We start from the raw sequence: 18,457 nt of genomic DNA on the forward strand, positions 1-18,457 counted from the left end.
CGTTTCAGAATCCCCACCTTGTGAACATTTGGACTGATTTCCTTCTTTCATATTCAATTCAGATTTTTAAAAGTTTTATTCATCTATCTTTAGAGGGGAAGGGAAAGAAAGGAAGAGAAATATCAATGTATGGTTATCTCTTGTGCGTCCCCATCCCCCGCTGGGAACCTGCCTGCAACCCAGGTGTGTGCCCTGACCTGCAGTTATTTGCTTCACAGGCCTCTGCTCAATCCAACGAGCTACACCAGCCAGGTCAAATTCCTTTTGTGCCTTGGAATACCATTGCAAGATCACAGAAAATGTTTCAAATTAAACATTTATTGCACACTTACTGGAGGCAACTGCCAAGTCCTCAAAATACAAAGTTTAAGAACACAATTTCACCTTCAATGACTGTAGATACACCAACTGTATAAAAAACGATTTTGTGGAAACACGTAGAATAACTTAAGGGAAAAAAATTACACTGCCAATTTCTGGTTGGGTATTTCAGTATAAGCAAAGGTCCAGGTGTGAAAATGCATGGCCCACCTGAAAATCTCTTAACTAAACCTTCAAGCTTTCTTTTTACCTCCTCTATTTTCATTTTTGTCACTTTATAAATTTGTAGCTCTTTCAACTCCCTTGCCTCTAGTTTACCCATCTTTCTGCTTACTTCCACTTAACTTTCCTGGGGAACATTTTAGCAAAGCTACTTCAATGCGTAAGTCCAATCATTTTACTCATAGCAACTTATACTAAGTGAACAGGGATGCTTTCAAAACCTAAGTTACTCATATGTTATTTATGAACATAAAAATTTTAATCTATTAAGGGAATTACTGCATAAATTAAAGTACATTTAGAAGAAGTTATTAAACCATTGAAGTTTAATTTTCAAGGAATATTTAATAAGGTAGCAACATATGCTTTTCTAACATGTACTAATATCACAGAAGATAAAACATCTTGCACACTCGGTAAAAACGGCCTGCTTTATGTGTATACACTGAGTGCAATTTAAAAAATACTGTAATTATATTTTCAGGCTTTGGAATTTGTATAGGTGGTGTCAGTGTTCTCCTTTCTTCACACGGGAAAAAAATTCCTTTGAAAATCACTTGAAGCTAGGACAAAAATCCCACAGCTGTATTCTTAGGATCACTCTAAAGAGTCTTCATGATTCAGATGATAAAAGGGAAGCTTCAATTCAACTTTTTAGAGAAGACATTCCAGCTCGCATGATCTCATCAACCAGGAGAATGTTGGTAGCAATCACAGTGCTGAAAAGGGGGGAAAATATCAGATGTTACATGAACCCTAATTAAACTCAATATCCAACTAAACCATGTAAATTATATACTATTAAATGTCCCTTTTCCCTTCCACAGACGAAAGGTTTCATTTCTATACTTTCATTTTTTACATTTTTTATGGGGGAGGGGAGAAAGAGATTAAACAGAACACATCAAATTAAAAGAGTATGCTGATTACTTAAAAGGCTATTTTGGTTTTGGCTTTCCCCAACTTACCAGGAGTGAAGCAGCTGTTTCTTTACACAGTAGTTATCCCATATGCCTGCTTCTGCTGCTACCATTGGCTCACCTGAAAAGTAAATCCAGTAGTCTTAAAATCATATATAGTAGGCCATAAGATCTGAATACTGTCTTTTAAAACAGTATTTTGTGCTGCTTTGCTTATCACTGATCACTCTTATTTCTTCCAGTATTAACTATGAGAAACCCCCAAACCATGATTCCTGAGCACAGTATTTTTGATGAGTGACCGACCAATCTCTATATAGAAGACTTCAGTTATAGGAATGACCTATTTAGTCACCAAATGTTTGAACATCTTATTTTCCTGGACATGTTCCTATTTGTCCATATGAAATCACAGCACTTGAACTATAATCTGCCCAAAATGAGCTTATTATTTTCCTCATTTGAAAAATCTTTAACTTAAATGTAAATGATACTGTTGACGTAAGTCTTATACATATCAACTGGATGTATCTCAGTTATCTCTTCCATTCTGTATTTACATAATTTGTGTTCTTACGCTGGCCTAAGACAAGGGCTTTAAACATTTCATTATATTTGGTTCCCTCTGCTAGCATTATTTGCTATACTCAGCCTCTTTTTCATCAGTGAATATGATCATCTAATGTATTTTCTTATCAAAATCACTGATAGAAAATTGAGTAAACCTAATGTAAAACCTTTCAATATTAACCTGAACCACCACTCAGCAACATCAATAAATCCATATTCTTTGATAGTATTCAAATGTATATAATCTATTCCCTTAATTACTTTATCTAGTTACTCATTTTCTATACTGTGTTTTAAAACCCAGAGTTTACTTTTAGGACTAATAATAAACTGCAGAGCATCCCAAGATTCTTTTATTCTTCCTGGCTTTACTTCACCTCTATTATCTAGTTTCTCCCCTAATAATAGCTGAATTCTTTTACCTGTGTTCAGGTCCACACCCACAAGTTGACCTGATGCTGAATGTTCTGCTTGAACTTTAACTAGTGTTTCCTGAAGATCAAAGCCAGAATTCTGAGCAAGAACCTAAAGCAAGAAAATTTAATTTAAAATACAGGAACTAAGCATTGACGGTTAAGTACACAATACATGGAACAGTATTTCTAATTAGTAATTAATAGAAAATCGTGATACCAATCGTAGTTTTACCTAAACAATAAGCAAGCTTATAGTCAAATGCATCCCTTACACTACAAACCCTCTTAAAATAGTTGTCTATGGCCACCTGAAACTTCAGATATTCAAGTTTCCTATCCAGAAGAACCAAATACATTTGGATGTTCTAGTGTTAGGGAAAAAAACTGATCAAATTATTGAAAATCTACATTATGAGAAAATACATATTATCAAAAAGCTTTCATGTTCACCAACTGAATCATTTTGGTATTTTAGAAAATCAACTGTTAAAAGTAGTCAGACCTTGGGAATAATGAGCAATGCATCAGCAAATGCTTGAACTCCAAGCTGGGCCCTGCCCTTGACACTGGGCTTATGTTTAATCAGGGCTTCTGCCATTGCCACTTCCACTGCACCAGCCCCTGGAACAACACAGCCTGTTGGGTGGGGTAGGAGAGAAAGACAAAAATGCTAAGCTACAAAGAAAACTGTAGAATTACAAGAAAACATATCAATTACAACACATGTAAATGAAAACCATTAATATCTTTAGAATCCAGTATAACCACAGCAGTTTTAACACTGCATTTGAAAACAATACAAGCAACAATAACAAAGCACAATTTAATTTAACTAGATAAGAGCTTGGAAGCCCTTACCAGCTCTAACTTATTTACTTGTATCCACTTTTAGTAATGATATGCTATGAAGACACTTGGCATACCATCACAGCTACTTTAAAAGTGAAGACTTTTCTTTTGCATGGTGTCTGGCTGTGTAAACTACTGACAAAAAGAACACAGTATTCAGCCATGCCTTTCAGACTAGCAAAAAAAAATAGTTTAAGTGAGGATCTTACCATCATCAATAGCATTTTTAACAGCCCTCAAACCATCTCTTACTGCATCTTTGATTTGAGTGAGTGTATGCTTATTTGGTCCTTTGATCAATAATGTGACAGAGCGAGGATTGTTACATTTCTCAATAAAGGTGAACTTCTCTTCCCCCTGTGTAAAGAGAATATTTTAAAAAACAAGACATGGTTGTACAAAGAATGATCAGAGAATAACTAATAAGTAGTATATTAATAAAAAAAAACAACTGATCACATTAAAGGAATTTCTTAAAAATCACAAAGAAACGTGACTTTCCCACTAAAGGAGTATCATTGCTACACATAAACCATCAGAATGGTATGTAAACAAAGCACAAACAGGAGCCTGAGTTTGAATGAGCCTTTACTACTGAAAAATTCATGAACCAAAAAGTATTACCTTTGAAAAGAAAATATCCTTACCAAAGTGTACTCATAGACAAGTCCTGCATTTCCCAAACAATCAGGATTTAGGTCATCAAAAGAATTCAGAGCTACACCACCACAAGCAAGAGTCAGCCTGAAATATTGAAGTATATCAAGAAGTGACTTTTATTAGTTATGTTTAGAGATTAATAATTTTTAATAAGCAATTTTGTTACTACTAAAATTATATTCTAAAATGTATTTTTAGAACATTTACTTTATATTTTTAAAGATTTTCTTTATTTTTAGACAGAGGGGAAGAGAGGGAAACATCAATGTGTGGTTGCCTCACACACAGGTACCTCACTCAACCACCGGCCATACCAGGCAGGTTAAAATGTATTTTAACTTCAGCCTTTCCATTTACCACCAACCAACTGAAAACTGGTCTTTTCTCCTAACGCTCCATTTAAACCACTCTCCTCAAGTCAGCAAATACTCCAATATGAAATCTAAAAGTGGACAAGAGCTCTTACATTTTCCTGAAATTCTTTGATGCTCCTTCAACACTGAAAAATACATACAATCTATGTCATAGTTAAAAATAAAACAATGTTCATAGTGGCATTATTCCTAATAGCCAAATAATAGAAACCCAAATAAACGCTGGTGAACAGATAAATGGATGTAATATTACATATACAATGGAATATTAATCCTTAAAAAAAAAAAAGAGCCCTGGTGTGGTTTAGTGGATTGAGTGCTGAACTGCAAACCAAAAGGTCACAAGTTCAATTACATCAGAGCAAACGCAGGGGTACTGGGGCAGGTCCCCAGTAGGGGGGCGTATGACAGGCAACCAACCATTATCTCACACATTGATGTTTCTCTCCCTCTCTACCTTCCTTTCCCTCTCTAAAAATAAATAAAATCTATATTAAAAAAAAATAAAGCTCTGATACCTATGACACAGATGAATTTTGAAAACATGCTAAGTGAAATAAGCCACACCCAAAGGTTCAATTATTGTATGATTCTTTTATATCAGGTACCAAATTCACTGACAGAAAGCAGAATAGTTTTGTATGGGTAAAGGAGAAATGGAAAAGTTACTGTTTAATGAGAGTTTCATTGCAATGATGGAAAAGTTCTGAAAATTGGTAACTGTGATGGCTGCACAACAATGTAAATGTAACTTAATGGCACTAGGATTTTTAACACTTTAAAAAATGAATAAAAAGGTACATTTGCATTATGTGTATTTTATTGCAATATAACGAAAAAGAAAATGCAAAAATAAGTTGGGGTGGGGAGTCCCAGTTAACTTGCACAAATTCACATCACTCAGATGATCTGATATCCGTACCGTTCCATATTTCTCTTTTTAGCTCTCCGCAGAGCTACTATGCCTTCTTTTGCAAGAGCATCTAAGGAAAATGGGTCAATTCCCTGTAACAAAGAAAAATTAGTTTCTAAATATATTTCACCTGAAAAATAAAAAAATGGATACAGACTAGTTTATAAAGCAAAATTCATTCTCACCTTTTGATTAATAACAACAAATCCTTTATCTGTGTCACCACAGACTTTCTTTTTTAGTTCTATTATTTTTTTAACTCTATCTTCAATGAATTTTCTTTCAGCTTTTACTAATTTCTCTCTCTCTTCTGCACTCTTGTAAAAAAAGCCAGAATTCACTTCTCTATTAAAAAAAAAAAGTACAGGGGGGAAGAATGTTTATTTTTTGAGAAGATAAGCCAGGAGTCTCAGAAACTGGGTTATTAGTCTCAATTTTACAATTATTCACATAATTCTCATCCTGCCCCTGGTACATTCAGTTTATTTCACAGAATTCTCCCAAAACCAATTGAAGCATTACTATCCATACAGTGAGAAACTGAGTCTCACAAACAAGTGACTTGCCCAAAATACCAAGTTCCTCTGATTCCTGATTCCACTTGTAAGAAGATATAAACTCACGTTTTCTCATATTCTAATGACACATTGCATGTGAGGATGTATGCATCTTCTACTCTTTTTTTCATATCAGGATGTCGTGCCCCATGGTCCAAAACAAGACCTCTGATTAAGCTGTTAAAACACACAAAAATTATGACAATCACTTCGTAAGGTATATAAACATCTAATCACTATGTTACATACCTGAAACTAATATAATATTGTCTGTTAACTATAACTATAAATTAAACTAAAAGAAAAAGTATATGTGACTGACTGTCAGATGGGATATAGGCTATGCTAAGAAAAGTAAAACAATGAACTGAGACTGTGGGTAATTTTCACACAATCAGCTTTATTTCTTGAGTTATTTGAATAAGACTTCTAAATGAAACCTAGTTAGGGTCAATTATGAAAAAGTAGTACTCTAGAACACATCAAAACCAATTTTATCTTGTACAGAAAATTCTGCAGAGAAAATTTCTCTTCAGAGCCCACTTGAGGGGGGCTCTCAAGGTGTTTTTAATTTAAAAAAAAAATGTTTTCAAGCTAGATCTTTGAAATATATTTTTAAATTCCTCAACAGTCTCCTATTAAGTTTTGTGTCAATAAATGCCAAACAACTGATACAGCTCAATTTTCTGAATCATTCTGATTATAAATACACTATACCATTAACTTCAAGAGGAAATATTACTGAGTAAACTGCTCATCTAGGCAATAGGTATTAATTTGAGGCAAAAAAACCCAGCCAAAATAGTGTTGTATAAAGCACCTGTAAATTTGTAAACACATTTTCTAAGTATTTTATAGTATTTAACCACTTACCTTGTATCAGTTTCAGATTTATGTTTCATCTCCATAATCTCAACCATGAAGAGGTCAATAGGTTCATCTTGTTTTTTAATGGCCAAAATGGAGTCAACTACAGCCTACAATAAGAGTATACCATTAAATGAATGAGTTACACAAGATGCTTACTGTTACATGTTCTACAGAGAATTTGACAGATTCTCAACTTTAAAATCTTTTGAATTGACCTAAGTCTTTTTCTGTGACCTAACAGAATACATGTGTAAAGGGCTAAAGTCGCTTACATTTCTGAAATCTCAATCTGTCATTACCTAAAGAACCACTGAAATCAGTCCTAGCTGTTTTATTTAAAATGTTGGTAACAAGAAGCTTTTTAATAATATCCTCTACACTTGGTCAGGTACGTGATTATTTTTCTCATTTAACTTTTTTACAGACACACATCAGGTAATCGTTGCCACAAAAATAAACCTTATTTCACAATATGATACTGTGAAGACTTTAGAGAGCATTCTATAATTGAAATTGGTAAGCTTCTAATACCAGGGGTTTTAACTCAACACATACCTCTGTTAAGACATCAGCAAGTTCAGCATGAACTTTAGTACGCAGAGATGTCCTGGCCACATCTATCAGTGTTTCCCTATCCATCTCTTTGCTGACTTTGACTTGTTCCAAAAACTGAAGTGCCTTTTCCTTTGCAGCTTCAAATCCTTCTGTTATTATTCTGGGATGAAGACCCTATAATAGAGACAATGACAAACCACCACTGAGTCTCTCAATTAGATGCAACTATAGTTCACAATAAAGTACATTATTGGAGATTTATTCCGGATGATTCATCATCTTTAGTAAAATACAATGTACTGACTTTCTGAATACATTTAAAAGGATAAACAGTCCTTTCAATGCAGAGGAAAAGGACAGACATTTCTCTAGCACAGAGTCAAATCCAAGGGAACTATAAAGCACACTTGGATGTTCACTGTGCCAACCATAAGGAATGAAAAAAACTCAACATGTCACAACAACCTACTGTTAAAAGGACCATTATATCTTTTCCACAGGTAATCTGAAATAAATTTACATCATTTACTAATAAAAAGTAGAAAGGAAGACTAAGTCTGCCTCCTTTGTCTTCCCAGGAACTTCTTCCTGGCATCAGATTAGTCTTCACTGAGGTTTGCTTCACTTTCAAACTACTCAGGACTAAAAAAAAGTTGTAGAACTTTTATTTAAAGTTAAGTTTTTGGTTGGCTTTTTCCTTATAAATGTACCTGGTCCCAAACATCCCAGTTTTAGAGATCAACTATTAATCTACATCACAGACAGATATAAATCACATACATGCCACTTAATAAAAAAAAGAAAAGAAAATACATTCAGGCCAAGGAGGGTTCCGAATCTTGTCCAGGATCACAATAAACTTGTGTCAGACCAAGATAAAGATGCTGGTTCCCAGATTTAAGCCCCACGGCTCTTCAAATTCTATATATGGCCTCAACTACTATTAATACATCAATATGTAGAAACAAAACTCAAGATCATTTCTTATGAACAGTATCACAGAAACACAAGAATCATGTATACTTCAGAAATGTAGAGATCCGCCTGTTTCAGCAGTTCTCCAATGATTAAAACATTGGAAGTGGTACCATCACCAGTGATGTCGTCCTGGGCTGTTGCTACTTTGGCTATTAAGGATGCTGTTGGGTGTTGAATTTGCTGAAAATAGAAAAAGAAAAAAATAACTTAAAACAATCCAAATATACCTTAAAATGTGTGAACCCCCTCCTTAAGTGCTATGTACATAAATTGTCCAATTACTTGCTACATATTACTTTAATTAGCAACTCACAATTATTTTGCATTATTAGTTTCTACTAACCAAAACACTGTCATGTGTAAATTTGTATACTTCTCAAGATTATTTTCAATTTACTCATAAGAAAACCAGAGGCTCAATGTTTACTTAAGGGGACAGAGCTAACAAGTAACAGTAACAAGTATTTTCAAACCCGTGCCTGTCTCTTTATGACAAATCTAGCACATTCGTGAGAATAATCCAGGTGTCTTCTACAATGAAAGCCCAGCTGCCTCCAATACTACTTGGCACTGATTTAAAAAAAAAATCTATGTTAGCAAAGACCATCACTGGATGCTTAATCACTCCATGGAAAGGCTTTGGAAGAGTAGAATATTCTTCCCCAAGTCTCCACACAGTCTTAATTACAAAGGATTCAATGAAGGCCCCCACACTACTTTTAGTTCGTATGTCTCCTTACCCTCCTTTAACCTAGAACAGTTTCCTAGCCTTTTACATCTCTGGGGACATTGACAGTTTTTCAGTTTTTTAGAATCCAGCCCAGTCATCTTGCAGACTATCTCCTTACTTAAATTTGCTAAGCTATTTTTGACACTATACAGATGATACTGTATGCTTCTCACTGTGTTTGCTTTCTAGGTTCTCGTTCAACTGTAATTGTTTAAGGTGCTCTTCTGTGTTTACACTGCATTTTAATTTCAAAAAATCAAGTGAAAATAAAAAAGCCATGTAGATTTAGTTTTTTCAGACATTAAGTTTAAACCGTGACCCCGACTGCTCTCAGGTAGCATAGGCCACCATTTAACCCACCTTTTGGTTTTAGATAAGAACTGCTAGGTTTCGGAAATTTAGGGATGTGTAAAAAGACTTCTCAATCTCATATTCTTGGTCATGGGGACTTTTAAAGTGGTTAAGCGAAGAGTTTTACCTCCCCTCCAGTTGGAGGTGGAGAAATGAGATGTAACAAAGAAAAATCAAATAGCTGTTTAAAAAAAAAGTGTAAGCAACCTATCTCACTTTACCTAATTGTGTCACTTAGTTTTTCAGATTTTATTAGATTTTAGTAATTACAGTCCTTTAACTCAGGCCTCAAATGCCAGGAGCAGGGATTAAAAGTAAGTATCAGACTCCAGGGATCCTCACTTTACTATCACTACTACTATTTCTAACTACATTTCTTCTCGGCTCCCTCCGGTAACGAGAGGGAACCGAGAAGAAATGTTACCTCCCTCCGAGAGGTAACGAATACGATTTCCTCCTACCTTGAAAATGTTCGAACAAGATCTTCCTACAAATTGAGTGTACTATGAAAAATCAAGACGTTTTTGACCGAGTATAGCAGTCTCTCACCATTTCATGAAGCAGCACATTGCCATCTTTAGTAAGCTTGATGTCTCCAGCACCAGAAACAAGCCTGTTCAATGGGCAGAAACGACTTAGCGTGACTTTTTCAATGGAGACCGAATTCATTCTCATAAAAAGCGAGCTTTACCCAGAGCCTAAGGATTTGGGGCCATTGTTCTCTCCTCCCAGTAATAGTAAAGGTGCAGTGTCCACCCCCTCCCTTCTGACAGTCTGCCGAGTCCCCAAGTCGCTGAAGCCCCAGAGCACGAGGGAGCGCCGCGCACGCGGGCAGCTTTGTTCTCCGCGGAGACTGCACCGACTACAAAAGGAAATGGCCGGGTCAGGAAACATGCCCAATAGGGAAGAACGCAGAAAGAAGAGACGCGGCGGCGGGCTTGAGACCACGACTCCCGGAATCAGGCCCGTGGCCACTCGAGGTGCGTGGTGCCCGCCCAGCCCTGCCTTCCAGCCCCGCCTTACATCTTCATGGTGCCCTTAGGCCCCAAGTTGGTCCTCAGCACGTCCTGCAGGCCCCGGGCCGCGCTGATGTTGACCGCCAACGCTGCCTGAGCCCGGGCCACCTCAGCTTTGGGGTTCAGCGTCTTCACGGCCGCCATAGCTGCACCAGCAGAAAAAGAGAACCGCAGCGAAGAACACCCAAAGCCGGCTCAGCGTGGCCGGGAGGCGCTATCCGGATATTCTGGAAAAGTCGAGCGTATCCTGCCCGCCTCCAGCGTGCCGACGCGCCGCCACCATTGGCCGCGTGTCTGCGGGCGCAGCTCATTGGGTCATAGTCCTGAGGCCCCGCCTCTCGCTCTGGGGCAACGGCTCCAATGCCCAGGGGAGGAGTCTGTTTTCCGGGTTGTAAGACCGGGCGGGGCTAAAGTTACCGCCCCTTAGGATCCATCTTTGGCAGATTCATTCCGTACGCCAGGCTGGGCTGTGGGCCCGCGTTCCTGCACTTTTCTAGGCAGCGGGCGATTCTTCTGGGAGGTCTCTGACATGAGGGTGTAGGGTGGGTTTCCTCCTCTCCCAATCCCTGTTTATGCCTGTTACCAGCATTTTCTGGAGTATATATTTTTGACAATGTTCTGGGTCCTGTGGGCATACTGTAATGAATCTGATAAGGGCTGTGAATGAAAAAGGGGCTATGCACTAGACCTCACAAGCTTGGGGATGGAGAGGGGGTTGTCACACTGCAGGCCGGACAAGCACAGTAATCAAAAGTAAGCACATAGGATGGTCTGATCACAAATTCCTAACTGGGCAGGTCATAGCAGTAGTCACATCCAGGCCTATTGTTTCCGTAGCAAAGGTCAATCGTTACCTTAAACCTTAAGGGAGCTCTGGCCATTGATCTTATACATCTAGGATAACAGCTTAGAAATGTCTTTTCCTGCCTCTGAAAGACCCAACCGCAGGCACTACAGAACCCCTCATTACATTGTTCCCCTGAATACCATCTCTATGTGCTGTAAATGTTAATTGTTAACTATTCTGTAGACAGGATAGTTAAAAGAAATATGTTTCTCCATTTTGCATTTTATCCAATCCTAGAAATTTCCCTACTATGCTTTCTCCTGCCTCATATTTCATGTAACCCTCCTTACTATCAGATTATAGTGTATAAAATAAGCTTCAAAACTGCCATTCTCCCGAACCTTTCACAATCCATTGCGATTTTGCTTCTTGGTGTTGTGTTGTCAGTTTGGTTCAAATAAACTCATAGAAATGAGTTGGTTTGTTTTTTTTAAGATTTTATTTATTTATCTTTAGAGGAGAAGGGAAGGAGAGAGTGAGAGAAACATCAATGTATGGTTGCCTTTCATGGGTCCCCTGCTGGGAACTGGCCTGCAGGGAACCGGCCTGCAACCCGGGTATGTGCCCTGACTGGTAATAGAACCGCGATTGTCTGGTTCGCAGGCCTGGGCTCAATCAGAAATGAGTTTTTAGGTTTGGACATCTCTTACTTCGACAGGACCCTTGCCCAGTATCTTACGTGTTTTAGGCCTAGGGAAAATGAAGTGATGTAATGCAAGGTACAGAGTGTTACATGGCATTAGAAAGCTACAGGAACGCCCTGGCTGGTATAGCTCAGTGGATTGAGCCAGACAATGGCGGTTTGATTCCCAGTCAGGGCACATACTGGGGTTGCAGGCTGGTTCCCTGCAGGACAGTTCCCAGCAGAGGATGCATGAAAGGCAACCATACATTGATGTTTCTCTCCCTCTCTCCTTCCTTTCCCCTCTAAAGATAAATAAAATATTTAAAAAAAAAAAAGGAAAGCTACAGGATCGGTGTGATGGCAATTCAATGTTCAGAACGCACTGCTGAGACCTTAGGCTCTCAAGGCAGGTTTGAAAACTCAAACTTGATTGCAAAATGGTGTCCAGCTTTTGAGAGAACTTTTTTTTTTAAAGACAGAAAAATTCTGAAAGATATCCAATAGTTGTTTTCTAGTATCCAGTGTCCTCCCAAGTAGTAATGTTTTGTATTTTATTTTTATAGATAATAATGAAAATTGTTCAGAATTCAAAAGGTGCCAAAGGGTATATAATAAAAAGTTAAGTTTTCCTCGCTGGATGTAACTTCCTCCAGACAAGCACAATTACCTTTAGATGCTCTGAATTCTCCCTGATGCCTTCTGAATGTTTAAATAAATATGTAGGTATAAATAAAGATATTTTTCTCCACACAAAGTGGCAATTTGTGATACACACTGTTGGGTGTATCATAAAAGTATCTTGGAGACTATACCATATCAATACAAACAGAATTCCTTATTCTTACTAACAGCAAAATTATATTTTTTGTAAGAATGACATAATTAAGCATCTACTGGTCGATGTGTAGGTTGTTCCCAATCTTCTGCTCTTAAGGCTGCAGCGAATATCCTGGTATATAATGCTTTTATGCGGTTTTGTATATTTGAGAATCACAAAAACATCTATGTAAGTTTGAGTAATAGCATAAAACAATAGAAGGAGATGCATGATGTTACTTGCTATGCATGCAGATTTATTTAACTACTATTAGAGATGTATGAGGAGATATAACAGAGATGAAGTTTGTAGAATTTTAGGCATCTGCTTACAGGTAGGGAAAGGGGATATGGACTTTCATTCTCCTGAGGTGCAAAACTTAAGGGGCACTAAATATTCAGTAATGGAGATCAATCATATTTTAATGCAGTGTTTTTTAAAAATCAAAATGCATGCAAAAATCCACAATGAATAAATATCAGAACTTTATTTTTTGTTTGTTTTTTTATTTTATTATTTTTTAAATTTTATTTACTTTTCAAGTACAGTTTTTTGTCTATTTCTCCCATCCCAGCCCCCCCCCACCTCGTGCTCCCCACCTCCCTCCTATTTCCACTCCTCTTAGTTCTTGTCCTTGTGTCCTTCTTATTTGTTCCTCCAAATCCCTCCCCTTTTTTCCCCTTAAATTCCCTTCCCTCTCCCCTCTGGTCACTGTCCCCTTGTTCTCTATTTCAGTGTCTTTGTTTTTATTCTGCTTGCTTGTTTGTTTTGTTGTTTAGTTTCCTGTTAAAGGTGAGATCATATGGTATTTGTCTTTCAGCACCTGGCCTATTTCACTCAGCATAATGCTTTCCAGTTCCATCCATGTTGTTGCAAAGGGTAGTAGCTCCTTCTTTCTCTCTGCTGCATAGAATTCCATTGTGTATATGTACCACAATTTTTTGATCCATTCATTTACTGATGGGCACCTAGGTTGCTTCCAACTCTTGGCTATTGTAAATTGTGCTGCTATATATCAGAACTTTAAATTAGGCATCTCCACTAACATATCAGGTATTAATTAGACAAAGTCAGCAAAAACCAAGGATCCTCATGATTCCTCTAGAGACAATTTATTTGCATATATAATTTTACTAGTCTTGGTTATCCACTTTCAAGCAAATTATTTTTCATTATATGATACAAAATAGAGTATCAAGGGAGTGTCATCTGTATGCTAATGTATGTATAGAATGGGAGAACTATAGAATGGGTTTTGAAGAGTTTCAAACAAAATGTCACATTTCGGGAGCGATCCATTTTAGTTTATGATTGAAGAAATTGAGGTGGCAGCAGGTGTTTAGCTCTTTGATTCAGGAGGGATGTCAGTATAGGAGAACATTTTAAGGAAGGAACCCTAACGAGGCAGAGTGGTGTATTAGAATTCCAGAGTCAAACAATTGGAATTTGAATTCTAATTTTGCAATGTTTATCACTATGTGACCTTGGACAAGTTACATAACTTTCAAAAAATTTTTCATTTATTGGCCCTGGCTCATGTGGCTTGGTGGATTGAGCATGGGCTGTGAACCAAAGGGTTGTTGGTTTGAATCCAGGTCGGGGCACATGCCTGTGTTGCAAGCCAAGTCCCCAGTGGGGGCCACCCAAGAGGCAACCACACATTGACGTTTCTCTCCCTCTCTTCCCCCCTCTAAAAATAAAATATTTTTTTAAATGTTATTCATTGGTTTTTAGAGGGAGAGAGGAAGGATGAGAGAGAGATAGATTGATTTGTTGTTCCACTTATTTATGTATGCATTGGTTGATTTTTATATGTGCCCTGACCAGGGATTGAACCCACAACCTTGGCATATTGGATGAATCTCTGACTAACTGAGCTACCTGGCCAGGACTAAGTGACCTCATTTTTTTGACTCAATTTTCTAACTTATAAAGTAGAGTTAGTGACATCTTAGAGAAAATGAAAAGAGATTGCATTTGTAACGTGTTATATTGTGCCAGACATGGAAGGTGTTACGTCAATTGTCATTACTACACTCATACAATGTAATTAACTATTTTATTTCCATAGCACCTTCACATGCAATGTCTCATTTCATCCTAAAATGGATCCTTTGAAGTGGAAAGGTCATATACTAAACTAGTTGATTACATCAACACAGAGGTTTAATGACCAACTCAAGGTCACATTGTATTAGGGTAGAGCCAAAAATCCCAGGGTTCACCCTTGGCTACTTCCTTTGCTTGGGTCCCCATATGCACATACTCCCTGAATGTTTTCGTGTTTACTTTTTCGTTATCACCTCTCTCCACTCCATAAACTTTCTTCTGCCCCCATTTCCACCACTCAGGTTTAGGCTGTGATCATTTTTTTCTTGGATAACTACCATAGTGCCCTAATTAATTGTTGCTCTGCCTTTATTTCCCATGATGCCGCTGGAGCAATCTATTAAAAGTAAATCTAAAAGCCATAGCTCTGCTTATAGTCAGTCCCTCAGTTGTCCCCAAGACCTTAGACTGAAATCTAAAAGTCTTTTTTTTAACCTTCATGTTACTGAAATTTTATTATTAACTAGCATCCCTCTCTAATATCAAAGTTTCTTCTAAACTGGTAAACTAAAAGACAAAGAACCCAAGAATGAATAAAGATTACATATCAATCATGTCTTGCTGTATTTACCACAAACCTAGTGGTAATATACCTTTATACATTAAATTTTTTTTCACTTACAGTTTACATTCAGTATTATTTTGTATTAGTATCAGGTGTACAGCATAGTGGTTAGACAATTATATACTTTTACAAAGTGTTCTAGTACCCAAGAGGCACCATATGGAGTTATTACAGTATTATTGACTATATTCCCTGTGCTGTACTTTACATTCCCATGACTATTTTGTAACTACCAATCTGTACTTCTCAATTCCTTTACCGTTTTCACCCAGTCCCCCAACCACCCTCACATCTGCCAATCATCAGTCTATTCCCCACTTCTATGAGACTGTTTGTTTTGTTTGTTCATTTATATTGTTCTTTATTTTTTATTATTTTTTAAAGATTTTATTTATTTATTTTTAGAGAGGGCAAGGGAGGGAGAGAGAGAGGGAAAGAAACATCAATGTGTGGTTGCCTCTTGCATGCCCCACACTGGGGACCTGGCCTGCAATCCAGGCATGTGCTCTAGACTGGGATTCAAACCACCAACCCTTTAGTTCTCAGGCTGGCCCTCAAGCCACTGAGCAACAACCAGCCAGGGATATATTGTTCTTTAGATTCCACATATAGGTGAGATCATATGGGACCTGTCTTCCTCTGACTGACTTATTTCACATAGCATGATATCATCTAGGTCCATCCATCTTGCAAATGGTAGAATTTTGTTCTTTTATGGCTGTTTATTATTCATATTTTTATCTTTATTTGCTTCTTTAAAAAGACCCTTTAACATTTCTTGTAATATTGGTTTGGTGGTGAGGATCTCCTTTAGCTCTTTCTTGTCTAGGAAGCTCTTTATCTGTCCTTCAAATTTAAATGAAAGCTTTGCTGGGTAGAGTAATCTTGTTGAATATTGATATTTTCTTTTCATCACTTTGAATTTTTCTTGTCAGTCCCTCTGGCCTGCATGGTTTCTGTTGAAAAATCAACTGACAGTCTTATGGGGGCACCCTTGTAGGCAACTAACTGCTTTTCACTGGCTGCTCTTATGATTCTCTCTTTGTCTTTAACCTTTGGTATTTTAATTATGATGTATCTTGGTGTGGGCCTCTTGGGTCCATCTTGTTTGGGACTCTGTATTTCCTGGACTTGTATGTTTATTTCTTTCACCAGGTTAAGAAAGTTGTCATTATTTTTTCAAATAGGTTTTCAATTTCTTGCTCTCTCTCTCCTCCTTCCAGCACCTCCATAATGCAAATTTTGGATATTTGGATTTAATATAAAACAGGCCTTATACACTTAAAAAAATTTTTTTAATTCCCCCATGTTCTCTTTTGTATTTTATAGCTTTTGTGTTTTATTTTAATCTTTGATTCATTTGGAATTTATTTTGGTAAGGAACGAGAAGTATCTGTGGTATAATGAAAATATGTGTTTGGTGTTTGTCCCTGGTTTCTGACACAGAACTCCTGAAATCATTGGTTTTCTGAGTGATAGGAGTGTCTTTTGTTATCCATAACAATCACCTTTGTAATACACCTGAGCCTGTGCAAAAGAGGTGAGTCAAGGGGGGCACCCCAGATACCCTCAGAATGAGGGCTGGTCACTAGAAAGACCAAACACTGATTAGTGGGTGGAAACTCTCAGCCCCATACCACCAATCTCTGACGAGTGGTAGGGGCTGGACATGGGTTATAAAAGTGCTTGAATAACCAGGGTGGGTGAACACACCAATGTCCTGGTAGAGTGGTATATCCTGAGGGCATGGAAGCTCTGCACTACTCCCCCAATACCTTGGCCTGTGCGTCTTTTGTATTTGGCTGTTCCTGAATTATATGTTTTATAAAACACAACTAAGCCTGAATAAAGTGATTTCCTGAATCAGTCTCCAAATTTTTCAAACCTGAGGAGATAGTTGTGGGAACCCCCAAGTTTGCAGGCAAGTTGGACAGAAGTCTGAGTAGCCTGAGGACCTGGGACTTATAACCGGTGTGTGTGGGACTGAACCCTTAACTGTACAGTCAGTACTAACCCCAGATGGTGTCACTGAGTTGTTGGACACATAGTTGATGATGGAGAGAGTTAGTGTCCGAGGATGAGAGAATTGGTTATTGGTGTTTCAGAGAACATTTTTATTTTTTTTCCAGAATAATTCATGTTATCTACCATTAATGTGTAATGTAATTATTAGCATGTGCAACATTGCCAGATGTATCTGGACCTACTTTGGACTAGAGTCTCTTCTATAGCTCTGTCTATTCAAATTATGCAGTAAATAAAAACAACACCATATTGTTTTATTTATTGTAGTTTTACAATGAGTTTGATAATTTGGTAGGGTTAAATTTTTTCATCAATCTTATCAGAAAATTTTCTGGCTATTTTATATGTTTGTTTTTCTATCCAAATGAATGATAAAATTACCTAGTTTTTAAAAATGTGTTTTTTTCATCTTAGGTTGCTTTTAAAAATACTTTAAGCATGTATAACTTTTTTAGTAAAACATATTTTAATAGGTGGAATATTTAAATAAAGCAGTAGAAGTGGAGGTGGCAAAAGGTTAGGGGCTAGGGGTATTTCAGACAAAATTGACAGAATTTTGAGACGTGCTACATGGTTACCACTTCTAGTTTAGGAATCTGAAGATGTCAAGAAATTCCAGAAATGGGGAAGGCTTGGAATGGGGAGGTGGAGTAATAATATTGATTTTGGGTAATATTTTTTCTGTTGTTGGCCCTTTGCGTGTCTATCTTGCGGCAGAGTCCTGTGCTTGGGGAAAATATACAAATGAAAAGAGAAGGCCCTTAAAAGAGACGAACATACAACAACATGTAAAATGTACTAAAGAGCTATCATGGTATATTCTCAGTGCCACACTACTAGGGAAGACTTCTGAAGCAAATTTTATTTTAAAATGTACACTTGATTTTTGTATTATAAAAATAATCCTGTTTCAGAATTTTGATACTAAAAGTGGTTTTAAAGGAGCAGAAGTTTAAGGATGAATTTTCTGAATTGGTTCTGGAGTTTCTGTAATTGGCTATCTAATATGATTAGATTCAAGGACACTAATGATTCTGTTTCAGTAGTAAAGAGAGTAGTAGTGATGATATAAAAATAGAAATATGCAAAATATCACCATTGGATACTTCTAATTAAACACTTAAAAGAGGCAAGGATCTAGGTGTATATAATATTGTTGAACATTTT

At 37.2% G+C, this 18,457-nt stretch overlaps 1 protein-coding gene and 2 non-coding genes across 3 annotated transcripts; all 3 read right to left on the minus strand.

Moving 5' to 3' along the window:
• Window positions 1-298: 298 nt before the first annotated feature.
• On the minus strand, window positions 299-10,550 carry CCT6A (chaperonin containing TCP1 subunit 6A). Its single transcript, XM_037153121.2, has 14 exons — window positions 10,310-10,550; window positions 9,836-9,899; window positions 8,251-8,385; window positions 7,228-7,401; window positions 6,676-6,779; window positions 5,869-5,979; window positions 5,431-5,590; window positions 5,255-5,337; window positions 3,946-4,042; window positions 3,508-3,655; window positions 2,952-3,085; window positions 2,456-2,558; window positions 1,512-1,584; window positions 299-1,262 (listed from the first exon to the last, which is right to left on the minus strand). The coding sequence occupies exons 1-14, from the start codon at window positions 10,444-10,446 to the stop codon at window positions 1,190-1,192; spliced, it is 1,596 nt and encodes a 531-aa protein (XP_037009016.1). The 5' UTR covers window positions 10,447-10,550; the 3' UTR covers window positions 299-1,189.
• LOC119055059 (small nucleolar RNA SNORA15) lies at window positions 3,324-3,464 on the minus strand. Its single transcript, XR_005083617.1, has one exon. It is a non-coding gene; the product is annotated as a small nucleolar RNA SNORA15 (small nucleolar RNA).
• LOC119055060 (small nucleolar RNA SNORA22) lies at window positions 7,520-7,653 on the minus strand. The gene has a single exon (XR_005083618.2). It is a non-coding gene; the product is annotated as a small nucleolar RNA SNORA22 (small nucleolar RNA).
• Window positions 10,551-18,457: the final 7,907 nt, after the last annotated feature.

The sequence above is a fragment of the Artibeus jamaicensis genome, unplaced genomic scaffold (assembly GCF_021234435.1).
Source record: "Artibeus jamaicensis isolate MK-2021 breed Jamaican fruit bat unplaced genomic scaffold, CSHL_Jam_final contig_729, whole genome shotgun sequence".
Lineage (NCBI taxonomy): Eukaryota > Metazoa > Chordata > Mammalia > Chiroptera > Phyllostomidae > Artibeus > Artibeus jamaicensis.